The following is a 19,112-nucleotide window of genomic DNA, read 5'->3' as shown; positions in this document are numbered from 1 at the left end:
GCAAACGTGATTTATGGCAAACACCTGCTTTCCTTCTGGGAGTCAGAAATTTTGGTAAGAGTCCTGATCAGCCCTTAATTTAAAAAGTCGAGGGGCGGGGTACCTGGGTGGCTCAGCCTGTTAAGCATCCGACTTCAACTCAGGTCATGATCTCACGGTTTGTGAGTTGAGCCCTACATCGGGCTCTCTGCCGTCAGCACAGAGCCCACTTCGGATCCTCTGTCTCCCTCTCTCCCTGCCCCTCCCCCACTCGTGTTCGCTCCCCCTCTCTTTCTCTCCCTCTGTCTCTCAAAAATAAACATTAAAAAAAAGATGAAGTCTTAAGCAAGCTTCTCTGGGCAGAAACACTGTACATGTGTTGCTGTATTTAATTGCTGGAAGAAGCGTGTCCTGTGAAACCTTACCCATAATCCCCCAAGGGAGAACTTTGGAAGCCCACATCTAGACTCTTCCAGACTCTACCCATTACACCTTTTCCCACTTGCTGATCCTGCTTTTTATCCTTTCGCTGTAATAAATCATAGCTCTGACTATAAATGTCTCTGAATACCATGAGTCGTTCCAGCAAATCATCAGATGTGTGGGTGGTCATCATATGCCCAAACAGTTACCAAATATAAGTGGTACCTTTTAAAAATTTTTTTAAGTTTATTTAATTATTTTTGAGAGAGAGCACAAGTGAGGGAGGGGCAAAGAGACAGAAGTGGGGGGAGACACAGAATCCGAAGCAGGCTCCAGGCTCTGAGCTGTCAGCACAGAGCCCAACACAGGGCTCGAACCCACAAACCGTGAGATCATGACCTGAGCTGAAGTGGGACGCTTAATCGACTGAGCCACCCAGGCGCCCCTATAAGTGGTACATTAAATCTTCACTCTTTCTTCAAACCCTTCCTGTGGACCTGAACTCCCTACTCTTTGGCCTCCCCTAGAATCCCAAGCAGTGCCTTATCTACTGTAGTCATGAACATCTGCATCAGGTCCTCAAAACAGCCCCAAATATCACACTCCAGTTTCAAGTGGAACTCAGAGCAGGTGTAGAAGTTACAATTAGGTTCATCAGCAAATAACAAACACCGATTTCCAGGCTCCTTCTGAGCCATCAGCACAGAGCCCGATGTGGGGCTCAAACGCACAGACTGTGAGATCATGACCTGAGCCGAAGTTGGACGTTTAACTGACTGAGCCACCCAGGCGCCCCATGTTGGCATTATTCAAAATACGTTACTAAAAGTTTAAGATGTTAAGTGAAATCGCCAACATAACCAGCAAGAAAATAACAATATACAGAAAAGGAAAGAAAAGGATCAAGACTGTACACTATAAAAAATCAACTAAATACACAAAAGGCAGTAATGGAGAAATCGAGGAACAAAAACCATATAAGTCATAGAAAACAAATAGCAACAAGGCAGAAGTAAGTCCTACCTTATCAGTAATTACTTTAATATTAATGAATTAAACTTTACTGTTAAAAACATCTGAGATTGGCAGAATGGGTAAAAACACGTGATCCGTCTATATGCTGTGTATAAGAAAGTAACTTTAAACACAAAGACACAAAGAGGCTAAAAGTAAAAAGAACAGTCTATGCAAATAGTAATCACAAGGGAGGTGGGATGGCTGTAGTGTCTGACAAAATAGATTTTAAGTTAAAAAAATATTACAAAAGACAAAGAAAGATCTATGTTGACAAAATCTTCAATCCATCTAGAAGGTACAACAATTATACACAAGCCTAAAAATGGATTCCCCAAATACATGAAGCAAAATCTGACAGGACTAAAGGAGGAAATAGTTCTATAATAATAGTTGATTTCAAAAACCGACTATCAATAACATATAGAAAAAAGAGACAGAAGGAAGATCAATAAAGAATTAGAGGACTTGAAGAATACTATAAACCAACTGGGTCTACAGACACATACAGAGCACTTTGCCCAACAACAGCAGAATACACATTTTTCTCAAGTACATATGGAACGTTCTCCAGGACGGACTCTAAGTTAGGTCACCAAACAAGTCGTAATAAACTTAAAGAGTCTAAAAGTATATGTAGTATCTTTTCCAATCACAACGGGATGAACTAGAAATCAGCAACAGAAGGAAAACTAGAAAACTCACAAATGGGTGGAAAGTGAACAACAGACTCTTAACCAATAAGTCAAAGAAGAAATCACAAAGGAAATTAGAAAATACCTTGGGAAAAATGAAAACAACATGATGCACCAACAGTTATCAGATGCAGCAAAAGCAGTGCTCAGAGAGAAATTCTTAGCTGTAAGAGTCTACATTAAAAAAGAAGAATGATCTCGGAGCACCTGGGTGGCTCAGTCAGTTAAGCATCCAACTCTTGATTTTGGCTCAGGTCATGATCTCACAGTTCATGAGCTCGAGCCCCATGTCAAGCTCTGCGCTGACAGTGTAGAGCCTGCTTGGGATCCTCTCTCTTTCTCTCTCTCTCTGCCCCTCCCCCACTTGCGCAGGCATGCACTCTTTCTCAAAAATAAATAATCTTTTTTTTTTTTGAAAAAAGAAGAATGATCTCAAATCAGTAACTTAACTGTACACCTTAAGGAAGTAAAAAAAGGAAGAGCAAACCAAAACCCAAAGCTAGAATAAGGAAAGAAATGAAAAGATTAGAGAGGAGATAAATAAATAATAGAAGAAAAAAAGCAACAAAACCAAAAGTTGGTTCTTTGAAAAGATCAACAAAACTGACAAACTGTAGCTAGGGTAACTAAGGGGGAAAAAAGACTCAAATTACTAAAATCAGATATGAAAAAGGAGACATTACTATCAACTTTACAGAATTTAGAAAGATTACAAAAGAATACTATGGGGGCCCCTGGGTGGCTCAGTTGGTTAAGTGTCCAACTTCAGCTCAGGTCGTGATCTCGCAGTCCATGAGTTCGAACCCCACATCAGGCTCTGTGCTGACAGCTCAGAGCCTGGAGCCTGTTTCAGATTCTGTGTCTCCCTCTCTCTCTGACCCTCCCCCATTCATGCTCTCTCTCTGTCTCAAAAATAAATAAATGTTAAAAAAATTTAAAAAAAGAATACTATGAACTGGATAATCTAGATGAAACTCACACATTTCTAGAAACACACAAACTATCAAAACTGACTCAAGAAGAAATAGAAAATCTGAATAGACCTATAACAACAAGGAGAGTGAATCAGTGATCAAAACCTTCCCAACAAAGAAAAGACCAGGACCACATGGCTTTATTGGTTAATTTTACCACACATTTAAGAAATAACTGACAACAATCCTTCTCAAATTCTTCCAAAACCTGAAGCAGAGTGAATACTTCCTGACTCTATGAAGCCAGCATTACCCTGATATCAAAGCCAAATTCATGACAAGAACAGAAAACTACAGACCAACAGTCCTTATAAATGTAGATGCAAAAATCCTCCAATACCGGATAACCAGATTCAGCAGCATATTAAAAGAGTTATATACCATGACCAAATGTAATCTATCCCAGGAACACAAGGGTGGCTCAATATATGAAGGTCAATCAGTGTAATATACCACATTAATAGAATGAAGGAAAAAACCCACATAATCACCTCAACTGATGGAGAAAAAGCATTTGACAAAAATAATATCTTTTCATGATAAAAACAGCCACATAAACCAGAAATAGAAAGGGACTTTCCCAATGTGATATAGGGTATAAGTGAAAAACCTGTATCTAACATCATACTTAATGGTGAAAGACTGAAACCTTTTCCCCTAAGATCAGGAACAAGACAAGGATACCCACTTTCACCATTTCTATTCAAGACAGTAATGGAAATTCTAACCAGAACAATTAGGCAAGAAAGGGAAATAAAAGGCATCCAAATTAGAAAGTAAGAGGTAAAACTAACTCCATGTGCAGATGACATGACCTTATATATAAAAAACTCTAAAGAATCCAAAACACTGTTAGAGAAAATAAACAAGTTCAATACAGTTTCAGGAGACAAAATCAACACCAAAAAAAAAAAAAATCAGTCATATGTTTATACATTAGCAATGAACAAGAAACCTAAGAAAATAATTTCATTGATACTAGCATAAAAAGCAAGAAAATAGTTGAAAAAAAATTTAACATTTAAGGACACGTAAGAGTTGTATACTAAACCCCAAAACATCACTGAAAGAAATTAAAGACCTAAATAAATGAAAAGATATCCATGTGATGGACTGTAAGACTAAAAATCATTAAGATGACTGGGGCACCTGGGTGGCTCAGTCAGTTAGGTGTCCGACTTTGGCTCAGGTTATGATCTCACGGTTTGTGAGTTTGAGCCCCTCATCAGGCTCTCTGCCGTCAGCACAGAGCCTGCTTCGGATCCTCTGTCCCCTTTCTCTCTGCCCCTCCCCTGCTCTCTCTCTCTCTCTCTAAAAATAAATAAACTTAAAAAATCATTAAGGTGACAATACTACCCAAAGCAATATATAGACTCAATGCAATCCCTATCAAAATCTTAATGGCAGAAGTGAAAAAACACTTCCCAGTTTCAAAACTTATTACAAAGCTATAGTGGTACTGGTATAAGGACAGACATATAGACCAGTGGGATAGAATGAAAGGTACCAACACCATTCAATGAGGAAGGGACAGTTTCTTCAACAAATGATGCTGGTATAACTGAACATCCACATACAAAAAAAAATAAATTTGGACCCTTACCTTATACCATATATAAAAATTAACTCAATATAAACCAAAAATCAAAATTTAAGAGTTAAAACTATAAAACTCTTCATAGAAACAGTAAGAGAAAGCTTCATGGCCCTGGTTTTGGCAAAGATTTCTTGGCCTAGGCAACAAAAGAAAAAATAGGTAACACGAATGTCATCAAAATTAAAGCCTTTGTGCATCAAAGGCCACCATCATAAAATAAAAAGGCAACCCATGAAATCGGAAAAAGTATTTGCAAATCATATATCTAGTAAGAGATTAATATCCAGAACATATAAAGAACTCCTACAACTTAGCAACAACATAAAAATAAACAACCCAATTCAAAAATGGGCAGAGGACTTGAATGAACTTTTCTCCAAAGAAGATGCCCATGAAAAGATGCTCCGCACCATCAGTCATTAGGAAAATGAAAATCAAAACCGTAATAAGCTACCACTTCACAAGTACTAGGATGACCACCAAAAAAGACAGCAACAGAAAATAACAAAGTATTAGAGAGGATGTGGAGAGACTGGAACGCTTGTGCACTGGGGTGGGAATGTAAAATATGGCAGCTGCTGTGGAAAACAGTTTAAGCAATTCCTCAAAAAGTTAAACAAAGAGGGGCACCTGGGTGGGGTCAGTCAGTTAAGCTCCCGACTCTCGATCTCGGCTCAGGTCATGATCTCGTGGTTCCTGAGATCGAGCCCTGAGTCGGGCTCTGTGCTGACAACACGGAGCCTGCTTGGGATTCTTTCTCTCTTTCCCTCTCTCTGACCCTCCTCCGCACGTGCTCTAGCTCTCTCCTCTCAAAACAAATAAATACACTTTAAAATAAAAGTTAAACTTGGGGGCGCCTGGGTGGCTCAGTCGGTTGTGGGTCCAATTTCAGCTCATGCTTCGTGGGTTCGGGCTCCATGTCAGGCTCTGTGCTGACAGCTCAGAGCCTGGAGCCTGCTTCAGATTCTTTGTCTCCCTCTCTCTCTGACCCTCCCCTGCTTGTTCTCTGTCTGTCTCTCTCTCTCTGAAAAATCAATAAACATTAAAAAATAATAATAAAATAAAAGCTAAACACAGAACTACCATATGACCCAGCAATTCCACTCCTAGGTGTATATTCAAAAGAACTGAAAACAGGGGCTCAATCAGATACTTGTATGTTCACGGCAGCATTATTCATAATAGACAAAAGGTGGAAACAACCCAAGCGTCCAGGAACTGATAAATGAATGAACAAAATGCAGAATGGAATACTATTCAGCCACAGAAAGGAATGAAGTTCATATATATGCTATGACATGGATGAACCTTGAAAATATTATGCCGAGCAAGGAGCGCCTGGGTGGCTCAGTCGGTTAAGTGTCCAACTTTGGTTCAGGTCATGATTCGCGGTTTGTGGGTTCGAGCCCCACGTCGGGCTCTGCGCTGACAGCTCGGAGCCTGGAGCCTGCTTCGGATTCTGTGTCTCCTTCTCTCTCTGCCCCTCCCCTGCTCGTGCTCTGTCTCTCTCTCTCAAAAGAAATAAATAATAACACATTTAAAAAAAATTTTTTTTTAAAGAAAATATTACCCCAAGTGAAATAAGTCAGGTACAAATAAGTCATACACGTATATGAAATGTCCAGGATAGGCACATTCATAGAGACAGAAACCCGATTAGAGGATACTGGGGAATGGGGGGCAGAGGAAGGAATGAGGCATTGCTGTTTAATGGGTACAGAGTTTCTATTTGAGGGGATAAAAAAAAATTTGGAAACAGCGGTGACGGCCACACAATTTTACAAATGCCATCGATGCTAGCGAATTGTACAGTTACAAATGATAAAAACGGCAAATATTACCATATGCATGCTGCCACAATAAAAAACATTTTAAACCACCATGTGGCTTATCAGCTAAATACACAATTGTCTGCAAACATACTCACCTATCCCTTTGTGCTCCTTCCTGAAACAGCTCTTGCTGTGATTCAGGCAGATGTTTTCACACACACAGTTTTCCCTCTCAGAAACTTCCCTGTCAGTGGGAATCTGCGGCACGAGAACCTGAAGGACCTTTCATGCGAAGCAGTGTTACGGCACCTTCTTTTTGTTAGACAAGAGTATCTGTTAAATATTTCCATGGTGCCTACTATGTGTCTGGCGCCATTCTCGGGACAGAGGAGACGGCAGTGAACAAAAGACAGATATGCCTGCCCACCCAGTCATTCAGGCTTATGTTCTAACATCTTTTGGAAGAGACTGATAGGCCTGTGGGAACCAGCATTGTAAGAGTAGCGAGACCTGGCAGTTCCACAGACCCAGTTCTACCTGCCTCCCCACCTCTGTGACAGTGACCTACAGACGAGGGAGATTTTAAGCACCTGATCCCACCTGAGAAGCTGGCATGGCCACTCTGAACATCCTTTGGCAGTTCTTCTGGTTTTTTCCCCCTTAGCAACTGGTAGCCTCCTGCCATATCGTCTTGGTCAGGGCCTCGATAACAAAGCACCATAGAGCAGGTGGCTTATACATCACCGAAATGTATTTTTCCTCACAGTTCTGGAGGCTGGAAGTCCAAGATCAGGGTAGTAGAATGGTCAGGTTTCTGGTGAGAGTCTCTTCTGGGTTGCAGACTGCTGACTTCTCACTGTATACTGTATACATGGTGGGAGAGAGAACTCCCAGAGGTCTCTTTTAAAATCCCATTCTTTTCTAATCGCATTCAGGAGGGCTCCCAAAGGCCACAGCTCCTAATACTATCACACTAGGGGTTAGGATTTCAACATATGAATTGGGGGAGGCCCAACCAACCAATGTATACCACATATCAATGGGGTAACACCTGGAGTGTGGCCATTGGGATGAAAATGAACAGGCATTTTGGCCCCACTAGGATCCAAGGGCCCCAGGCCAATCTAGCACCGGAAAAGCCAGTCTTCCAAATTGGTCAGCCTCACTCCTTGCACCAGTACACTGGAGTTTGGGGCCAAGGCCCCAGTTAATAATAAAGGGACATCATGCTTTGTTTTACCCTCTGAGCATAGCTTTCCCTCGGGAGACCCCCTGGAAGCGGGGCATCGGGGCCGGATTCAGGTTGTGCCGTACCCTGGCCAAACACATCCTGAACCGTATTGATCTCGTCCTTTAGGGTACCCCCACTTACCAATCTCAAACGGGCGACCCTAAACGAATGAGGTGCTAGGCCTAACTTTCGATCTCTTTGTCTGGCAAAATGGGACCCATAACACGGCCAAACGGCTTAAAGTATGCAAAGTCCTGAACACAGTGCCTGGCCATCATAACAGGTGCTAAAAAAAAAAAAAGTTGCTATTTTTCTACAGTTATTTAATTACAAGCAACACAGTGAATGTACTTTAAAGGGTGAAAACTTAAATACTCAACAACAGTGAGTTTCGAACTTCAACTTAAAACAACAAAAACAAAACCCTGCTACCGTAATGAAACACGGATTTCTGGGTCCCACTCTGAGGCCGGACCTCCTAGTTCTAACGAGCTCCCAGGTGATGCTGATAAGTGCATTGAGACAACTTCACAAACTCCAGATGAATACTCTCTCCAAACTGGATTACTTAAAAAAACTTAGCAGCAGCAGCAGCAGCAGCAACCAAACCGCATGCAAATTCTCCCACTTCTCTTTTCTGGATTATGTGGGAGAAAGTACTCATCAAATACTGCACCGGACGCTGGCTGGCGGCTTTCCACCCTGGTCCCCTTCCTCCAGCTAGACTTCACTGCCCCGCCTCTCTTCCAGTTAGACGTGGCCTCATGACCAAGCTCTGTCCAACAGAAGTGGGCAAAGTGACACGAACCACTTCCACACTTAGCACGTGGTCTTCCCGTGTGATCCCCTTTTTCTTTCCTCATTCACTGGCCGGAGAGAGAGGATTTCAAGGAAGCCAGAAAATGGAGGACACCTGGCTCCTGAACGACCACACCGAGAACCACCTGCCAGACCCTTGCACTGAACTCTTCTTATGTTAGGCCACTGAAATGTGGGGTTGGTCTGTTCTAACAGCTAGCATTACCCTAATACAAATATCCACATTGATTAAAAGCCAGGTAGCATGCATTAACCAAAAGAGAAAAGTCTCCTAATACCTGATCTCTTGCAAGTGGAAGAGAGGCAATTTTTCAAAAGGCATGTGAGCTTTAAAATGAAACCAAAAGGGGCGCCCGGGTGGCTCAGTCGGTTAAGCGTCCAATGCCAGCTCAAGTCATGGTCTCGAGGTTGGTGAGTTCGAGCCCCGCGTCGGGCTCTGGGTGGACAGCTCGGAGCCTGGAGCCTGCTTCGGATTCTCTGTCTCCCTCTCTCTCTGACCCTCCCCCATGCTTTGTCTGTCTGTCTCTCTCTCACTCTCAAAAATAAATAAGCATTAAAAAAATTTTTTTAAACCAAACCAAAAAATTAAAATTCAAAAGAAGTTACTGATTCTCAAGTCGTGAAAGCCTAACGTCATCTCATAGCAACTAACGTCAAACAGCATTCCTCAATTTCAGAGTTCAATGAGAGTAACGGGTTGTATACCGCCTCACCTGTACAACCTTTCAGGGAGGAAAGTTAACAGGTTACCAGCTAACAGGTTAGCGGGGAGGTTAACATCGTCCCCAGTCCTCTATTTTAATGAAAAATTTGAAACACACAAAAAAGTTGAAAGATGAATAGAAAACACACCCTTTCATCCACCACCCAGGTATAGCAAGTGCTAGCATTTTGCCATATTGGTTTCCTCTATATATGGGTGTGTGTATTTTTTTGACTGAGCTTTTTGAAAGTAAGCTAGCTGCATGTGTCAGGACTCATACACTTCACCCTTAAATAATTCAGCCTACAATTCCAATGAGTACGTACGTTCTCCTGTATAACCTCCATTATCTCACCTAAGAAAAGTATCAGTAATTCCCTAATGTCATCTAACACCAAGTCCATGTTCAAATATCCCTGATTGTCCCCCCAAACATTCTATAGCTTATTTTCATGAACCAGGAGCCAATCAAGCTTCCTGTGCTCTGACTGCTTATATTTGGTCTCTATGAGCTTAGAACATGGTCTTAGTCTGCTCAGGCTGCTAGGACAAAATACCATTGACTGGGCGGTTTAAACAACAAACATTTATTTCTCACAGTTCTGGAGGCTGGAAAGTTCAAGATCAAGACGCTGGCAGATTCGGCGTCTGACTAGAGCCCTCTTCCTAGCTTGTAGATGGCTGCCTTCTCACTGTATCCTCACATGGTTGAGAGATAGGGGGCTCTTGTCTCTCCCTCTTCTTATAAGGGCACTAATCCCATCGTACAGGTTCCACCCTCATGACCTCATCTAAACCTAATTACCTCCCCCAAACCCGACTTCCAAATAGCATCACATTAGGGATCAGGACTTCAACATAGGAATCTTGGCTGGGGCAGGGGGAGGGTACTACAATTCAGTCTATAACAGACACTTATCCTGCCTTTTTGTTTCCCTTTGACACAGACTTGTTGAAGAGACCAGGACAACTTGTCTCGTAAGTTATCCCGTATTTTGGATATGTCAAATTGCTTTCACTCGGTATTTGATAACTTGTTTCCCTCTCCCCTGTATTTCCTGTAAACTGGAAGATGTGCCTAAAACCTCGATTCCATTCAAACAGAACATCTGGAGGATGAATCCGACGCAGGTAAAGCTGTAGAGCTTTACAAGGAGCAAGGATAAATTTAACGGCTCAGCTATAAGACAGTGACTGCCAGACCTTGCCACTACAAAGATATCTTCTTTCCTTCGCGATAGGCGAGTAACCTGTGGAGTTATCCTTGGCATCGTGTAAGTACCGTGTTCCCCAACAACTTCTCACCTAGGGCTTTGGAATTCCTTGAAAATCCTTATCTAAGGCGGTGGGGGCTGTGAGACGGTGATTTTCTAGTGACATCATTCCAGAGAGGTTAACTTCTGAAAGTTCTAAGAAACACTTTCAGGAAATGTCATTTTCTAATTTTAAGACACGTTTTACTTCCGTGTATTACTTTGAAATAACTAAAAGATTTCCCTGTGCCCAGAGATTTCAAAAAGAACATCCTGATAGCCAAGGAAAATGCTACCCAACCACATAACTATGTTCTTAGTTCTAATGTATTTTTTGCTACATAAGCGCTGTTTGCTTTTATTTTTACTTTTTTAACGTTTATTCATTTTTGAGAGACACGGAGAGACAGAGCATGAGCAGGGGAGGGGCAGAGAGAGAGGGAGACACAGAATGCGAAGCAGGCTCCAGGCTCTGAACTGTCAGCCCAGAGGCAGATGTGGGGCTCGAACTCACAAACTGTGAGATCATGACCTGAACTGGAGTCAGACACTTAACCAACTGAGCCACCCAGGCACTCTTTTTTAATTTTTTTAAACGTTTACTTATTATTGAAAGACAGAGAGAGACAGAGTGTGAGCAGGGGAGGGGCAGAGAGAGAGGGAGACACAGAATCCGAAGCAGGCTCCAGGCTCTGAGGCATCAGCACAGAGCCCAATGCAGGCTGGAACTCACAAACTGTGATATCACCACCTGAGCCGAAGTCGGAAGCTTAACTGACTGAGCCACTCAGGCGCCTCTGTTTGCTTTATGTTTAAACAACATTTCAATTACAAAAGTAACGTGTGCCAGTATGGTAGAAAATTCAGGCCATTCAGAAGAGTACAAAGGGAAAAGTAGCATCTCTCTTCCCTCTCTCCCAACAACGGTTTCCACAACCAAAGGATAACCACTGCTAAGTTTGTGTATCCTTCCAAAGAAGCACATATGTCACATAGAAATGTGTATACATCATGTTTGTATACACATATTCCATAATTTTTAAAGCATAAATGAGATAATACTATCCAGACCGTTCTGCCCATTTTTTTCCCCACGGCAGTATGTGTGGACAGGGTAGGCATACTGTAAATATTTTCTAGGTATTAACAATTAGTCCACCCCCCCCAAAAAAAATCAAATGTTCCTCATCCCTACTAACTGTATCCTAATGCATTTTTTTTAATTTTTTTTAACGTTTGTTTATTTTTGAGACAGGGAGAGACAGAGCATGAATGGGGGAGAGTCAGATTGAGGGAGACACAGAATCCGAAACAGGCTCCAGGCTCTGAGCTGTCAGCACAGAGCCCGACACGGGGCTCGAACTCACAGACCGTGAGATCATGGCCCGAGCCGAAGTCGGTCACTTAACCGACTGAGCCACCCAGGCACCCCTCCTAATGCATTTTTAAATTACAGGGGTGCCTGGGTGGCTCAGTTGCTTAAGCAAACGACTCTTGGTTGCGACTCAGGTAACGATCTCACGGTTCATGAGTTCGAGCCCCACAATTGGCTGTGCGATGACAGTGGGGTGCCTGCTTGGGATTCTCTCTCTCTCCCTGTCTCTCTGCCCCTTCCATGTACGTGCTCGCTCTCTTACTCTCTCTCTCAAACTAAATAAATAAACTTTAAATAATTTACAGCAGGCCTCTACCTGAATTAACCTCAAGTAGCAAAGCTGGCCAAAGAATCACGAAGTCTAGAGTGAGAATGAGAATTCTTATCTCCCAAGTGTTTAAGTATCAGACACTGCACTTGATCTTTATCATATCTCAATAATATAATAATCCTGTGAAGTGAGGGATACTGTCTCCATTTTTGAAAAGAGGAAACCAAGACGTAGAGAGCTTACCCAATGCTACACAGCTTTATAAGTAACAGAGCCAGCACTTGAACCCAAGGTATCTGGTACCCAAGTGAGACCATGTGGAGCAGCCCCAAACTGGGGCCAAAGTGAGCAACTCAAACACACACACACACACACACACACACACACACACACACACACACACATAAATGAGGGCTCCCGATTAACCAAGAACAGCGTGGTTCCAAGATGTGTGCTCGAAAGGCTCAAACGTTAATTTTATGCTACTGTGCAGAGTCATATTTCCCCTTGCAGATTTCACCTATGAACCCACTCTCTCACGCTGCGCTTAGCAATTCGGCTCCAACAAAGCAACAATGAGCCCACGGTCCACAGAACCTGGAGGGGCTGACCAACGTGTACTTGGAAAGTTGATAGGCGTGGAGGAAGCGAGAAGCAGGTGGCAGGCTGCCACGGCCAAGTGAGATATTTTGGACCTGTATCAGTTGCCACAAAAACATTACGGGGGAAGTGGAACTAGCGTACGCATGAGAGAGAACCACAGTTAACTGACACAGTCTGTTTATACCACCTTTCCCTGCCTCAAACACTTGCTATTTCTGCTGCACAGACTTGCTGGGCCTGATAACTTTCAGATGGCACTTAGTCACGTACAGAGGCAGACAGCTGGGAGCTCCCTGCCCTGACAAAACAGGTCAGACTGGTGCCAGGTAAGCTCCTGGTCCACTGCCCTGCAGCTCCCATCAGGGCCTGGGGTGGGGGCTGCTTTCAACTTCCCTGGAGAGTCTGCTCTGTGGTCACCCTCCCTTATGGCTACCCGGGTCTGTTGTCAGGGAGGGGTGCTTGTAACCGTCCCTTGCAATTTAAATGTCGAGCATTCACTGTGTGTCTCTTATTGTCCTTAGATCCCTTGCATCTGAGCAAGCCCTTATTATGGGATCTATTTGTTGTGCACACCACTCCTAATATAGCATCAACTATTTGGGGGGGATAATGAAATAAAAAGGAGAGAGGGAAAGGAAGGAAAATCTCTTTCCCCACGCCCCATTTTGTCTCCATTCCAGGCACGGGGCTCCAGAAGTTCCAGGGGTACAATCCACAATTGAAAGGTCACAGAAAATCGGTAACATAATGTAATTTAAGTAGGGAGAAGTGGGCATCACACTGGATGATTTGAGAAGCATCTTAAAAATGCCATCACGAATGCCACAGAATGGAGGCAAGGACACGCTAATAGGTAATTCGGCTCCCATAATTCAAAAATCGAAAAGCACAAAAGAGTATACAGTGTATTTCCCTCCCACCTCATGTCACAGCCACCTAGCTCCTCCCCCACACACAAAAAAACAATGTTACTAGTCTATTGCCTGTCCTTCCAGAGATATTTTATACCAACAAATATATATAATCACAATTTATCTCAATATATGACTATATATAAATATATATTTACCATAACTCTTTATAAACATTAAAGCCTTCCCTTTCAGATTAAAGTGCCACTTAAATATTTTTTAAAGGGGCAGAATTTAACTTTTTTTTTTTAATTTCGAACAGTTCTGAAACTTGCAGTTGAACTCTTCCACTCATAAAACCTTACCAACATTAAAAAAAAACCTGCCCCCATTTAAAAATTAAAAAAGCAGATACTGAACAAATGTTTCCTTACGTCTTTTTGTCCTTTATTACTCAGAGGCAACAGGACAATTACTCACTTCCTCTACTGATATCAAGAAATGAAATCTGTTTTCTTACTATTATTAACAAAGAGAAGTCCTGAAAATCTGTACTGTATTGACTTCAGCGCTCAAAGATTTTCATGCTGAATTTTTCAAAATCAGAATCCCTATCCCAATAGCCTTCAGGAAAGAATGAACAATTAGCTAATCAAATGACATTAGAATTCAGATGGGGCAGGAGGGCGCTAAAACAGAAAGAAGACTAAATATCCATGAGACAGAGAAATGTTTTCTCACGGTTACAGGCAAGATATCCACATCAAAATAGCAATATATGGCATAACCTAGGGTATCACATATTGGCAGACAAAATATCTTCGTATATTTCGAAGTAACACTAAAACCCAAAGGCAGAGCAAAATTACACAGAATGTTATGAGACGATGTTGCCTTTTCTGAGCAAACATCAATTAAACCAGATTCCAGTTTCACAAAACGAAACAGTACATTGCAGCACGGCCCCAGCGACTAAAAAATTGAAAGGAGTTGAAACAGTACACATCAGCAAAGGAAAATTCCACTATTGTTTGTAAGCCTCAAGATAACGGTGACTGCGCTAAGAACATGGAGTAGTCCTCAGGAAAAAAAATATTTTTAAATCCTCATTTATTTTCCATGCACTTGAACATGTATTCGTGAGCCTGTCAAATCTACCTTCTAAAAGTATTTCACGCTGTGATTTAATGAATTGGATCTAGAGGCCATAAAATAAAAAGATTTTCATGGTTATCTATAGACATATAAGGGTAATCTTCATTTGCATTACGTCTCAGAGTCAACCACCCGAAATGACAACACGCTTCAACTCCCCACTCTGCTACCTGCTCAGTACACCTCCAGCTCTGGCCTCTGTCACTTGTCACCCACAGACACAAACCCCAGAGCTCAAGAATGGCCAGGTATCGAGGCCAAAGTCTGAGTTCACATCTGTAATTTGCAAAAGCCAAACTCGCTTTTAGACCTGGTCCTGTTTCAGTTAAAGATCTGTTTAGGCCTCCACCTCTTTAAAACTAGAGGGCCTCCCGACAGCACTCCATAACCTTGGAAGCCACCAGCCTGGGCTGTCAACGACCCATCAAGAACCCTGAGAAGCGAGGCCCAGGGCCAAGGGTAATTTTCACATTAAAGATTAAGGCATCAGCTTTCCATTCTTTATCAGGGAACCCTGAGTGGAAATTGAATGGAGAGATCCCTCCAGTAAAAGCAATGAAGTAGAATGCTCCCTATTGGGAATAGTCATGAAGCGGGCTCATCTATTTCACATGAGGATGCCAACCTGGGCCTTAACGCCACTGAATTCAATTCAAAAAGAGAATACTGGGTTCCAGTCTGGAGTCAGAAGGGGGGGGGGGGGCGGGGAGAGAGGGATGATTCAGATTACAGCTAACTGACATCGGTGTGACAACAGCAGATTGGTGCTGACCGCTCAGCGGGTAACACACCGGGTGCCATTAAATCCACAAAAAGATGATGGCATCAGCCCACCCTTCACAACAAAAGACGGCTGGCTCCAGGATTAAAACCACTACTTTTCCTCTTCATGCACTTATAAACGTGTCTTCAAAGTCAGGTCCGCGTTAAAATCTGAAGAACACAAATCTCGTCTTTGCTTGGAGAAGCCAAGTAACTGGGTAGAATGTCCCACCTGGACAGACGGGTGGGAGGCGTGCCCACATCCCCGACTAGGCCCGACCGTGGCAGTGCACCACACTGGATCCTGGACCGCGCTCATTTTTCACAGCGCTTCACACTCTGACTTTACCAAGAGACCCAGGAACGCGGATTTCAGAAGTGGGCGCCCACCCGGGGTGACCATGGATGTGTGCATCCATCAGGCCCCGGACGCCAAGAAACCCAACCCCAGAAACCCTCAGTCCTCGCCCCCACCCTCACTGTGGCCTGCCTCCTGGGGTGACGCGGTCCCCAAGGAAGTCACCCACCCTCTGCCGCCGCGGCACACGTACCCTGTTGAGCTGAACTGGGGCGGGAGGTGGGGGGAGGCGAGTGCGGAAGCACGATGCGGGGAGGGGGGCAGCGCAAAACAGAACCCGGTGGGCAGAACCAGGCCACCTCTGTGCCTTTCATTATCCTGGTTCCCCGATGGAGACACAGCGAAATGGGGTGGAATTCTTTTTAACGGGAATAGAAAGCCAGAAAAAATGCAGTTGACCTTGGGAACCAACCCCGTCGCAGCGGGAAACGGAAAAGAAACACGTTGGCAAGGGAAGGGGGGAGCGCAGCGCAGAGCGGGGCGGGGTGGGGGCAGCGCAGCGGCCCGGCCGCCGGAGGGGTGTCGGGGTGGTGGGCGAGGTAGGGGGTGCTCACCGTAGATCATGGCCAGCCCGGTCTCGTGCAGGAAGCGCACCCGGCGGTGCTTGAAGAGCCAGATGGTGAGGATGGTGAGCGTGAGCAGCAGGATGAAGGTGAGCAGGCTCACGCTGTCTTGCCGGTGGCTCTCCTCCGCCTCCTTCTCAGTGGCGAGCTCCTCCATGGCGCTGCTGTCCTCGGCCGCCGCCCCAGAGGAGGAGGCCGAGGCCGCGGCGCGCAGCCCCCGACCCAGCAGCAGCGGCAGCAGCGGCAGCAGCAGCAGCCGCGGTGGCAGCGCCCGGGCCGCCCGGCCCCGGCCGAGGCGCGCCGCGTCACCAGGCTCCATGGCCCCAGGGCCGCCCGCGCCTCCTGCGCGCGGGGACCAGCAGTCCGCGCCGTCGGCGGGTTCCCGCGGCGCCGCCGACCTGCCCGAGTGGCCGTGGCCGCGGCCGCCGCAGCTCCTCCCCCCCGCGCGCGCCGGGCCGGGGCTGCGCCGGGAACCGCGTGGGGGAGGGGCGCGCGCAGTGCGCAGGATCCCCAAGCACCGCCCCCCGCCCGCGCACCTGTTCGGCCCCCAGCCGCGCCGCACCGCGCCGAGCGCCCTCCTGGCCGCCGAGGCCTACTGGGCCGGGGCCGTCCGACTCGGGGGCCGGGTCGCGGGCCCCGTGCCTCCCTGTGCGCCTCACCGGGTCCTGGCGTACCTGGCCAGGCCGTCCGGGGTCGCGGGGCCGTTCCTGGGCTGACGCCGCCGCGCTTCCTAAACGCGACGCCAGAGGTCGCCGGTGCCTGGCAGGAGCATCAGCTTGGATTCGCGCGGGCCGGCCGTGCGGTGTGGAGTCCTGTCTCTGGGGCCACCGCCAAGTGTTCGATCTCAGGCCGGTGTGTGGCTGCCCTGAGCCAAGGAACGAGGGGGCTCTGGGGGACGCGAGGATTCGCGAAGCAGGGTTACCCCCCTGCGCCTCTCTTTCCACGATCCCCACCCCCCCCCCCCCGTGCCTTCCAGTTTTGGGGGCTTAGCAGACTCTGCCAGGCTTCATTCAAACCTCTGCTCTAAGTCTGTCCCAAAGTGAGGCCTGATAAGGGGTTGGAATGGGGTGCAAGCATTAAAATATCTCCTTAACCACTTGGGGAATAGACTGACTTCTTATCGTGGACTGTGTAAGTAACCCTCTTTGGGGAACAAGGTTGAACCAGAAGGAACCACACACTTGCCAGGGGTGGGGGGTGGGGATTACCCTGGTGGCCTTTTTATGTTGACCTTCTGGTAGCCCCGGGAGTTTCTGGATGATTCTCAGGACGGCTCTGAGGAAAAAAATAGACTCTGGAACAATAACTTAGGAACTAGAATTTTCAATCCACCTTGTTCCCCTGGTCAAGGGAGAAAAGAGAGATTGAATTCTTTTCTTAAGATTTTTTAAAAAGTAATCTCTACACCCAACATGCAGATCGAACTTACAACCCCGAGATTAAGCATCACATGCTCTACCTACTGAGCAAACCAGGTGCCCCCAGAGAGATGGAATCTTTAATCACTGAATCCCCAGCACCTAACGCTGTGCTCATAAGTGTTCGTTGAACTGCTCTGAAATCCGTACCAACCTCTTCATCGGGATTTTAGCTAGCATTGTTCCCTATTCGTCCAGACTATCACCCAGCCCCTGCAAAATTCCATATTCCTGAAGTTCCATGCAGGTTCCCAATGAAATTGCAAACACTGAAAACCTGGAGAGTCACAGAAAAAGTTATACAACAACAGGAAAACTAATTTCTGGAGATTCACTAAAATCCAGGTTTGCTGAAAACTGGTTATATTGATCATAATATTTAATATTACACCCTCTTGGGTTCCTGTAAGTCAAGGACAGCACTGCAGACTTCTTTTTTTTTTAGTTTATTTATTTATTTTTGAGAGAGACAGAGACAGCGTGAGTGGGGGAGAGGCAGAGAGAGAGACAGAAAATCCCAAGCAGGCTCCATGCTGCCAGTGCAGAGCCCGACGCAGTGCTCAGACCCACTAACCGTGAGATCGTGACCTGAGCCGAAACCAAGAGTTGGATGCCCAACCAACTGAGCCACCCAGGCGCCCCTCTGCAGACTTCTTAGTACTTACGGCAGATTGTATTTTCAAAAAATGCCCACAACCATATTTCCAATTTCACATGCCTCTCAGAACCTTGCCACTCCCCCATCAAGAGGTGGCATTTGTGTTCCCGCCCCCTTGAACTTCAGTGGACCCTGTGACTGCCTCAAAGAATAGAATATGGCAATAGAGACCACGTAACTCGTGAAACCAGGTCGTAAAAGACAGTCTAGCTCCCGCCTGACTCACTTTCACACTCTTGTTCTCCACTCTGGAGCCCTGAGCTTCCGTGTGAAGTATCTAGACCACAGCGAGCTGTGACACCTGTTAGAAAGGCTACCGTCAAAAAGACAAGGGATGACAAACGTGGACAAGGGTGTGGAGGAAAGAGAGCACTTGTGCACTGTTGATACGAATGGAAATTGATACAGGCACTATGGAAAACAGTAAGGGGGGGGGGCATCAAAAGATTAAAAATAGGACTACCATACGATCCAGAAATTCTACTTCTGGATATTTATCCGAAGCAAATGAAAGCAGGATCTCAAAAATACATCTTCATTCCCGTATTTATTACAGCATTATTCACAATAGCCAAGATAGGGAAACAGGTATCTGTCAATAGATGAATGGCCAAAGAAAATGTAATGTAGATAGAGAG

At 45.2% G+C, this 19,112-nt stretch overlaps 1 protein-coding gene across 1 annotated transcript in view; it reads right to left on the bottom strand.

The window, feature by feature from the left end:
- The window catches only part of SLC9A7 (solute carrier family 9 member A7), a 136,874-nt gene extending 120,043 nt beyond the window's left edge, over positions 1-16,831 (bottom strand). Inside the window, exon 1 of the mRNA XM_081793224.1 lies at positions 16,390-16,831. Coding sequence (XP_081649350.1) covers positions 16,390-16,717 — 328 coding nt within the window. The 5' untranslated portion in view covers positions 16,718-16,831. The remainder of the gene's footprint in view (positions 1-16,389) is intronic.
- Positions 16,832-19,112: the final 2,281 nt, after the last annotated feature.

Source organism: Panthera onca, chromosome X, assembly GCF_046562875.1.
Source record: "Panthera onca isolate mPanOnc1 chromosome X, mPanOnc1 haplotype 2, whole genome shotgun sequence".
NCBI classification, from domain to species: domain Eukaryota; kingdom Metazoa; phylum Chordata; class Mammalia; order Carnivora; family Felidae; genus Panthera; species Panthera onca.
The sequence above is the reverse complement of the archived record's forward strand: the minus strand, read 5'-3'. Positions and strand labels throughout refer to the sequence as shown.